Source organism: Rhipicephalus sanguineus, chromosome 4, assembly GCF_013339695.2.
Source record: "Rhipicephalus sanguineus isolate Rsan-2018 chromosome 4, BIME_Rsan_1.4, whole genome shotgun sequence".
In the NCBI taxonomy this organism is placed as follows: Eukaryota; Metazoa; Arthropoda; class Arachnida; order Ixodida; family Ixodidae; genus Rhipicephalus; species Rhipicephalus sanguineus.
The window spans coordinates 172,735,405-172,746,223 of NC_051179.1; the positions used below are offsets into that span (position 1 = coordinate 172,735,405).

A 10,819-nucleotide genomic window follows, 5' to 3' on the forward strand; every position below is an offset into this window, starting at 1 on the left:
AGAAATAGAAAGAGAGAGAAAGAAAGGTAGGAAATGGGGCGATAAATAGGAAGAGCGGATAAGAGAAAGAAATTGGTAGTGAGAGAGGAAGAAATAAGTAGAAGGAGAAAAAAAAACGGGAGAAAACCGAAAAAGAAAGAAAAAAAGGAAGAGAGAAAGAAAGAACGATAGAAAGTGGGGAGGAAAGGAAGAGAAAACCGAAGAGAAACAAAGAGGGCTGCCGAAGTCCGCACTTCCTTCACGCTTGGCACCTCTAGTGCGATGCTGCCCTAATCTTTTTTCGCGTCTTGATGTGTGGTTTCACGAGCTTGTAATAGGCCGAGTTTCTAAGGTTCCTTTCAGATGTTCCAGGGGCAACTTGGAAGATCTTATTGCAAGCTTTCTGCGCCTCACAAAAAACATAAAGTGAAGGCGAGCTTTCATAGAGTAAACACTGCTTGTTCGATGACAGTTTGATATAACAAAGTGCGCCCAGCGATTTTGACAGACTTCAGCTGCCTGATAAATGCAACTTTGTGGGAATGTCTTACAGATCACAATGATTCTTGTATATGACGAGTTTAAGTACACAAAGTTCACTATTTGGCCGCAAGGGCGAAGCAGTGAATGCGACAGCAACAAATTGAAATGTTGTACTAGGTAAGGCTACCATTTAATGCATTTAGTATTCGATCTGGCGTGGCCATACAATACTCTGGCGTAAGGGAACACGGCTGCTGCAGCGGACGAAGCGACCTCCACGCTGTATACTGCTTCAACGCAATGTAAGCGGTGACAGCACAGAACTTAAGCACTGGTCTCTGTCGAGATAGCGCGCGCGACCACGCCCGTTTGATAAAAGTTCGCAGTCGCTGCCGGAGCGATGCACCCAACCCTCCGGCATCCCTCCATGCGCCCTTGCGCGCTCAATACTGCCGAAGCGTTCAGTAGACAGTTTTAGTTTGACATAAGTGGAAGAGTTCGCTTACGTGGAGCTCCTGCGTGTCTTCACTGTGCATGCGCAGTAACTGGAGGCCCCCCACGCGCCTTGCGGTGGACGCGTGTGAGATCGTCGCGCTTGCGTTGCGTGCTCTACGTACGTGACAGTCCTACGGGGCGCTCTCGCGAGATTGCGGAACTATCGAGATAGGGTAGCTCGGCAGTTTTCAAGATGTTGGCACATGAAAAACGCTCCGTGTGGTGCTCCGCGCTCGTAAAGTGACGACTTTGATGTGCATCGTGACGTTCGAGAGTGCAACCCAATCGAAGCCAGGATGCAGTATTGATTGAGATGGGCTGAAATCGCCCTGCGCTTGTCGGCGGCCAGGGTGCCCGCAACTGCCCGCACATGAAGTGCGCGATCGCGTAAACAGCAGACGCGCGGTTTTCCGGTTGCGTCTTATCTCATATTCTATGTCGTCCGGTGAGCCCCTTAAATACTGTTGCTCTGTCTTCGTTATGATGGCGTGGTGAATTCCAGCCGAAGAATACACTCACAACAAATGCGGGTCACGGTGCGCGCTGAGGGGTATTTTTCCGCTCAAATATACGCGACTGTTATGTCTGCCGTGCGTCTCTACGTGCATTCCTCTGTGTGTGTCTTCTGCGCGCTGAGCTGCCCACGCCGAACATGGGACCGAGCGTCTCCCACGCGCCGACGGCCTCTTTGCTTTTTCTCGTACATGAATGGCTAGGAGACGTTCAAAAAGCACGTTTCACACGAATAAACGGAATTCGTCTTGTGGCCTCCGTGTTCATCGTGCTTTCTTCGACTACCGGCGGTCGTTGTGCCGCCGAATACGCAATACCATGCGACAATCTGCGTCGCTCGTCTTGTAACAAAAAACACGTTTCTTCGGAGTGAATATTTTGCTGTAGTACTAGCATGTGGGAGCTCCGTGGCGCTGCGCCTGCGTACGTGAAACTATAACCATAGCGGACGCGTGCCGCGTGACGTACGCAGAGTTCTCACGTTTGCGTATGCAAAGCATCTAGGTACGTGAAACTAAAGCTCACTAATCTCTTTTTGAACCGCGACCAGCGGGAGACGCCGCACGCTTTCGTCGCACTTAGAAAATGTGAAGAGCGGGGCGATGTTGCCGATTTAGAGTTTACACGCAACGTGATCGCGACGGCAAAAATTCGCCTCGCGTGTCCACATAATTCTTAACGCAACAATACATTTTCCTTAAGGCGATGGTACAAGAGAAAAGCTCGTTTTGTGTAACCGAGCGTGCAATTCCACTTGAACTATCGAAGTAATTGTAGTCAGAATATGACAGTGCATTAATAATACGAAGGCTGTAATATAAGAACAAAGAAATCCCATCGTGATTGCGTTCAAAGTTTAAAATGACTTCGCTGAAGATGTGTGGTTAATGCAAAGTCTCAATGCAATACATTTCAAAATATCAAGTACCATTTCCCAGAGCTCGCTTGAATGCGCGATACTATTGTAGTCATTTTGGAGGCCTCCCGAATCGCACTTGCTAGCAACCTTGCGGTAGATAACGCAATTTTTGCAGAAATAGGCGATCTTCTATTAATACGCAAAGTATTGACATATTTCAGGAATATTACTGGGCCTAAAATAGAATCCTGCTGTATGCCATAGCGGGCGAATACTGATCCAGGAGAATCAGTACGGTTGGTAGAAGGGAATTGTGGGGCTAAAAGGAAACTCTTCAATCCATTATTGATAATTAGTATGGTGCAAATAAAGAAGGGGACCCAGGAAAGGCACACGAATACATAGATAAACCTCTAAGCTTCCAGCAAATTTTATTGTTTATTGTGTACTACGTCTTACTCATGTATTCTGTCTCCCGCCACGAAGATCACGTGTAGCAGCTTAATCAATAATGCGTAAAGAAAATTTAACCTCTAATTAGGTATTGTAACCCTTAACACCGGAAATTTTTGTGTGCTGGCGTGCCTTTCTTGTGACCCAACTTTGCAACTTTAGTTAAGTGTATCCACTCGAGCAACAAAGGCTAAATGTGCAAACAGTTAGTTTAAGTAGGAGAAACTGGTAGTTAACCTTGCGGAATGGTGTCGCAAAATCTCAGAAAGTACAGTTCATCACGGCATTTATATTTATAGCAACCTAGTGGCAATTAATAAATATTATGAGTGGGTTGTTGCGAAAAAACAATTCACGAAGCCGTTGTTGTAAATTCTGAAAAGTTATTTAATTCTGAGAGCCGAACAAGGTGAATGTAAATTATGTGTTTCATTAGTTTGCGCGGAGAACATTTAGGGAAAATAGGGCGATAGTTACAGGCGTTATGTCTGTTAATAAGAGAAAAGGTAGTGCGCGCAAAAAGACAAAGGAAAATGAAGTACACCGATGGCTTGCTCGTTGCACGAGAGTCGGTTTTTTTTTTCGCTTGAATAAACGGCAGCGTTGGGATGCGCTGTTATGATTTCTTCAGACGCATTGTTCTTCATCGCATGTGATGCCGGGGTATTCTTGGAACGAAGTCTTCGGATTTTACAATGTCTACCGCAAATCACCTTGGCTGTATCCAAAATTTAGGTAGACAACTTTTCTGAAGTGATACATATATTCGACATGGGCATTTGTTAGCACGCAAAAGTACGTGTTGTCCCCCAAAGCCATAACAAACTATGAAGCACATAAGAGGCCGGTTATTGCAGTAGCTAAGCAGAAGTAGCCTAGTCGATTCTCACAAATAGCTGTGAGCATAGAGAAAATGGCTCTTAAAAGAAGGCCTGGATGCTACTTACAGAGAGAAGTGACATAACTGCATGATTTGATGCCAATTTGCTTATTTTCACCAAAGCTACAGTTGTCCCATACTTCGAGACATACAAATGAAGAAATCATATTTGTGAACGTATAGCAATAATTCTCTTCATGGCTGCATTGTCAGTAGATAATCAACTTTGCTGACGAGTGCGAATTAATTTCGGTAGAATCCTGCCTTTCCTAGCACAGCTATATGGGATGCCTCCGCTGATACTGGAACATAGCAATTAGGGCATTCGCGACTGTCTGCATGTAGCGCACACGTACTCATGATCACATTGGATTTTGTCGGTTTAATTTATTTATTATTATTTTTGTAGCTCTCGCCGACTCTTTGAAATCACCACACCTCAGGGAGTTTGAAAAAATGACAAGCGAAAACATCCTCCTGGAAATGAATGGCCTCGAAGGATCCAGTCCACTTTTTATCGTGCATCCCTACGAAGGTCACGTGGGTGCGTTAATGCAGCTTGCAGGATGCCTTCCTGTGCGCGCCGTTGGAGTGCAGAGAACGACCGACGTGCCTTTGGGATCCATCACAGAAATGGCGGCGACTTATTTGAAGGTAAGCTGGCTCACCTAGAGACAAAAGAGGTTGCCCAATGCTTTTTCATCTCTGAAAGCACTTTTGTAAAATCGCCTCTGACCACATTTTTGTGAAGCTGTTACATCAGTAATTGAAACCGTTCTGCTTTTTAGCAATGAACATAGCGGCCATCTTGTTTATAGTTATTAATATGAAGCTATATTTCTGGTCATCATAAACAATGCGTGAAAGAGCATACATGACAACAAGAGATGGCGCTACCAGAAAGTATAATATATACGGTTCTAAATATTGATGTTCATTAATGTTATTGACGTCATAAATATGACGTTATTGGATGGCAGTGTATACGCAAATTTGTTTCTTTTTTGTTTTATCCTCTCGCCACAACTCAACTTCTTTTTCAATGTAATACGGGTTGCAGTATATCGCCTCTATTGCAACAACGTTACGGATTAAACGTAGTAAGTATTCTAGGAAAAATAGTGGAGCATAGTGGCACCCTTCATTGATGAAGGAAGCTACATTATGGAGAGCAGAAATGTTGTTTCACATATTGGGAACTATTTTTCTGGTGAAATTACATACAAATCAGGTGACACCGTAAAGGTGAACTTTGTCTTCGTATTATTACCTCATATTTCTGTGGGACTCATACTTCGTTAGAAAAGGCAAGTCACGCACGGCCGTATTGACAATGCGGTCACAAGGCACAGCTTCCGACATTCAAAGGAGCCCTAACAATTAACACAAACCACTCAATTGCGTGGCAGTCGATGTCATGGACGCCGCTTAAGGCTAGTGTTCGGAACAAGGTATTTCCGAAAGCCAACACACTAAAGCTCCTGCATCAGGTATTTTAGTGCAAGTCGTTTACTGCGACCCTATATTTGTACATACCAGCCAAAGCGAAGACGAGCAGCGGGATATTTACAGAGTCTCTTTGTGTGCTTCTTATTTAAACGCACATTACAGTGCCCGATGGGACATTGGGTAACGGTGACCCTCATACTTGACCAGGTAGCGCAAACAAGGGCGCAAGACAAAACAGAAAGCCAAGACGAGCGCTGTTTTCGAACTTTCATATTTTTTCTTGTGCCATTTTGCGCCTTTTGCGCTACCTGTTCAAGTATAGATTCCTACAAGCTAGCACAAATTTCATTTCTTGTAAGGTGACCTTAGAAGAAGTCTTGTAGACAAAGGGAAGTAATATTGCATAATACAGACAATAATGCGGAAACCAAAGCAAATCATGCTACCACAAAGCAGTATAGGATTACTAGCAAAAGAAAAAAAAAAACATGGCTGATCCCTCTGTCATAGGAATCGGCATAATACGAAAGTGAAACGTGTCTTCACAGACGTAGTTGGGCGTTTGTTGTGCATTCTTTCTCCCAAGCGCGAAGGAATGAATGCTACAACAACAAATTGTAATGTCACGCGAAGAACGGCAAGCAGCTCGAAACTTGCAACGCGCTGCTCAATCAGAAAGGGCGTACGGAACGTACACAGGATGAGCGCGAACTGTCACAGTTTTAACTTATTTCTGTGCGAGCAGCGCGCTCCTTTTCGCAAAAGCGGCCGCTGCAGTGAGTGAAGTGACCTTCGTGCTCTCAACGCAAACTTGCGGTGAGAGCCATCACGAGATAAGCGCGCACACAAGCGACCACGCCCTGAAGAGGCGCGCGCTCATCCGCGTGGGGTGACCATCGTGAACGCGCGCTCTTCGAGTCCCTCGCGCCATCTCGCTAGTGATAACGAAAGCACGCTGATGTATCACCAATATCTGAGTACCGCCACCGGCAAATGGTGTATATAAATAGCTCTTTGTTAGCATGGCAAAGAACGTGCTGTCTGTGGCCGAATCGTTTCGCGCCGCGCGCTGAGTAGCGAAGGGTCCTATGTTCGACTACCAATGAAGGAACTTTTTCTTCTGGTTTTTTCCTTTGCCAACTGTTATTCTTTATACCTTACAACGTCAGCGGAAATAAGTCAGTGGAGCCGTGGTGGACCCCGGCATAAAACACTTTCGTATTAAAATGCAATACATTGGGCGGGAAAGCTGTTTAAGTGTGTCAATAAGAGGCGTAGCCAGAAATGTTTTTCGGGGGGGGGGGGGCTTCCAACCATTCTTTTTGCATGTTCCTGCGTGCGTTTGTATGTGTGCGTGTATATATACACATGCAAAATGGAAAAAGTTCAGGGGGGGGGGTTCAAACCCTCCAACCCTCCCCCTGGCTACGCCCCTGGTCAATAACATGCAACGCAATAAATGTAACCTCCTTGCCTTTGCTTCTGTTTTACAGCGAAAGCTGTTATGAGATCATTTCAACGGCCGTTTTTGGTGGCGTAGTTGTCCGCCGCCGCCGCCGGTGTCCGTAACCACTATCGCTCGAAATAAGAAAAAAAACGAAATAAGAAAAAATTTCCAGGATGGAACGGGGTTCGAACCTGGGTCCTCTGCGTGGGAGCCCAGTGTTGTACCTCAGAGCCATGCCGGTGCTTGGAACTGCCTTGCAAAACGACGCTATACAGGCCTCATGTCCAGAAGGAACCACATTAACATATGTAATTTAGTGTGGTAGAAGAGTGAAATAATAACCACGCACCACACAACGCGAATTCTGTAACCAGGCGTCACACAATGCGAATTGCGCAACGAGTGTGCTGTTGGATGCTTCCAACCCACTACAAGAGGCTCTGCAATAATTCTTCATCGTCATCAGGCACAACATCAACAAAGTGCGCATGATGCCTTACATGTTTTTAGCGGGTACCACGGCTCTCCGTTGAATCACGAAAAATAACATAGTGGCTGCTGCCCTACTTCACAGAAATTATGATTTATAGCGTAGTGGGTTCCTCGCAAGTGCACTTGCATTGGTTGCCAAGGAAGCCCATGAGCCCATCATCCATTTCCTCAGGGTCTCAACAAAGTTCTTCCCCCCTATCTCTGTCTCTCTTTCTCACATCAATGTATGTTATATTGCATGGTGGGAGAGTTAAATAGCGACCGGGCGTCACACAATGCGAATTACGTAACTGGTGAGCCGTTTAAAGCTTCCAGCCCATTACAAAGAGCTGAGCCACAATTCTTCATCGTTATCAGTCGTCACGTAAGCAATTCCATTTCACAGAAATTATGATGATTTATAGCGTAGTGGGTTCCTCGCAGGTGCACTTGCATTGGTTGCCAAGGAAGCCCATAATCCCATCATCCATTTCCTCAGGGTCTCAATAAAGTTCTTCCCCCTTCTCTCTGTCTCTCTTTCTCACGTCAATGTATGTTATATTGCATGGTGGGAGAGTTAAATAGCAACCGGGCGTCACACAATGCGAATTACGTAACTGGTGAGCCGTTTAAACCTTCGAAGCCATTACAAAGGGCTGAGCCACAATTCTTCATCGCCATCAGTCGTCACGTAAACAAAGTGCACATAATGCCTTACATATGTGTAGCTGGAACCTCGCTTCTGCGCACAATGACGAATAATCGCGTTGTAGGTGCTTCCCAATTTCACAAATATAGTGATTTATGGCGTAGTGGGGACCTTGCTAGTGTACTTGTATTAGTAGCCCCAAGAGAGTTTAGAACGGGCTCTAGAAATGCCGCTCTTCCAGCTTTCGCTGTGACTGTGCTGCGCTTTCCGCGCAGGCCTGGCATTTTTTTTCTCTCTCAAAGGCATACATTCAAATACCAGTTCAACTAGTGGGAACAATGTGATTAGTTAACACTGGTGAAAAAATGCATCAGGCACACCATGTGTACTTGCGCATGCAATTCAGCAATCCCAAAGGGCACTACGGATGATGACGCGCGTAGATGATGCTTTGATGTATGCCATGTACTGCCTAATATCACCAACTAGTTGCATTTTGCCGGTTTTTTTCGCAGGCTGTACTACAAGCGCAGCCACACGGTCCTTATCACATGGTGGGATACTCCTACGGCTGCGCAGTGGCCTTTGAGATGGCTCTGCACCTGCAGGCTGCCGGAGCTACCGTAGGGAGCCTGATTTTTCTCGACGGTGCACCGCAATACGTGCGCACGATTGCTGGTTACCGTCGTGACCTACTGGAGGAAGGAATGGACGAGCAAGAGACAAACATCCTATGTTCCTACCTGATGCGATACATTGCCTCCGACTTTTCCGAGGTTCGTAACACAACTATCATGAGTAGGAATGTTGGCGCGAATAGCTAGACACGGAAATGTGAGAACTTTCTTCGTGGACGGCATGCACATGATGGCGTGCAGCATGCGCAAGCTTCTGTCCCCATTTCTCGTCCAGTCTAAGCAAGCGAAACTCGCACATTAAAGCCGCACACTGAAGTCGCACTCGAGCGTTTTACATAGAAGCAAAGTCTGCGGCCGCTCAAACGCTTAGAAATCTGCCTGCAATATTGAACCTTAAAGATATTCACTGATTGACAGTTCAATCCGCTGGAGTAGGGGAAAAGAGTCCAGGGCATGAACTCCACTCTGATGAGTTCTTAGGACCGCGAAGCAAAGCGTTAACGCCTTCGCTTTTCCAAAATGGACGCGACAGTGAGTTCTGGCTGCTCGTGTGGCCCCACAGTCCCCAATGGTGTGAAGGTACTTGACCTGCATGCACTACACTCTCCGTAAAGGCTACGCTGGCGTTGCATGCAATATAATCGAATCAGGGCAACGGTGGCTAAACGGCAAGACCATAATTATGAACAATATTGATGCAGCTCAAGGAAACAGGGCAGACCCTATACCTGCCATGTATTTTAGGCGATGTTTATGTACCTTTTTCTTCATAACCGCAGGAGTTACAGTAATTCTTTTACTGTCATTGTGATCAGAAGCCTTTCCTCGTCTTCCTGAAGCAGATTTACCGCTGAAAATTGCAATAATCATTTTTGTATATTTTTCACCTCACGTACCTCACTATCACTCAGTAATGGGCATTAGGTGACGGTCCTGAACAAAAGCACTTCCCAACATAAAAATAATTCCTCTTGAGTATGTTTCCTGGTACGTTTTCTAAATACTGGCCGAAATCTATGTTCCTTAATACTGCGGCTGCTGAGATACAGGAACAAAAGTACAAAAAGAGAACATGTTTTTAGATAATCGCCTTAAAATAGAAAATGTGCTTTATTACAAAAGTACAAATTGAGGACCCTTTCTATAGGCACCAGCCAGATGCTCGTCACCACTATCAATATTAATGAGAACTAACAGACAATAATGCCAAGGAAAGTATAGGGGATGTTTTTAGTAATAAATGTAAGGTAATTGTGAAGAAAGAAAAGTGGACGAAAAGATAGCTTGCCGCGGGCAGGGACCGAACCTGCGACCTTCGAATAACGCGTCCGATGCTCTACCAACTGAGCTACCGCGGCGGCCATCCCCCCGTCCACTTTATAGGGTATATGTGTGCATTTTAAACGTGGGAGCGTCAGTCAGCGCCGCCAGTAGCCATGACGGCGAGTGTGGAACACTCTTTTTCTGCCTTGTTGGCGTCACGTAGCACGTGAACTTATTACGAGCTGGCAGCTGACCAATAATCCCTCGCAGACTACCTGAAAGCATCAAGTCTGCCAGAACGAGACCCTCGCTATGAATGAAGGAAAGTAGTGTTAATTTCAAGGGCTCGTTTTCTTTGTTATACACAATATTAATGAGAACTAACAGACAATCATGCCAAGGAAAGTATAGGGGATGTTTTTGTAATAAATGTAAGGTAATAGTGAAGAAAGAAAAGTGGACGAAAAGATAGCTTGCCGCGGGCAGGGACCGAACCTGCGACCTTCGAATAACGCGTCCGATGCTCTACCAACTGAGCTACCGCGGCGGCCACCCCCCCGTCCACTTTATAGGGTATATGTGTGCATTTTAAACGTGGGAGCGTCAGTCAGCGCCGCCAGTAGCCATGACGGCGAGTGTGGAACACTCTTTTTCTGCCTTGTTGGCGTCACGTAGCACGTGAACTTATTACGAGCTGGCAGCTGACCAATAATCCCTCGCATACTACCTGAAAGCATCAAGTCTGCCAGAACGAGACCCTCGCTATGAATGAAGGAAAGCAGTGTTAATTTCAAGGGCTCGTTTTCTTTGTTATACACAATATTAATGAGAACTAACAGACAATAATGCCAAGGAAAGTATAGGGGATGTTTTTAGTAATAAATGTAAGGTAATTGTGAAGAAAGAAAAGTGGACGAAAAGATAGCTTGCCGCGGGCAGGGACCGAACCTGCGACCTTCGAATAACGCGTCCGATGCTCTACCAACTGAGCTATCGCGGCGGCCATCCCCCCGTCCACTTTATAGGGTATATGTGTGCATTTTAAACGTGGGAGCGTCAGTCAGCGCCGCCAGTAGCCATGACGGCGAGTGTGGAACACTCTTTTTCTGCCTTGTTGGCGTCACGTAGCACGTGAACTTATTACGAGCTGGCAGCTGACCAATAATCCCTCGCATACTACCTGAAAGCATCAAGTCTGCCAGAACGAGACCCTCGCTATGAATGAAGGAAAGAAGTGTTA

General features: G+C 45.8%; 1 protein-coding gene across 1 annotated transcript in view; it reads left to right on the forward strand.

Annotated features, from left to right (window-relative positions):
• The window catches only part of LOC119391856 (fatty acid synthase-like), a 200,923-nt gene extending 192,421 nt beyond the window's left edge, over positions 1 to 8,502 (forward strand). The window contains exons 25-26 of the mRNA XM_049415421.1: positions 4,072 to 4,316; positions 8,194 to 8,502. Of these exons, the coding sequence (XP_049271378.1) occupies positions 4,072 to 4,316; positions 8,194 to 8,502 (554 nt within the window). The remainder of the gene's footprint in view (positions 1 to 4,071; positions 4,317 to 8,193) is intronic.
• Positions 8,503 to 10,819: the final 2,317 nt, after the last annotated feature.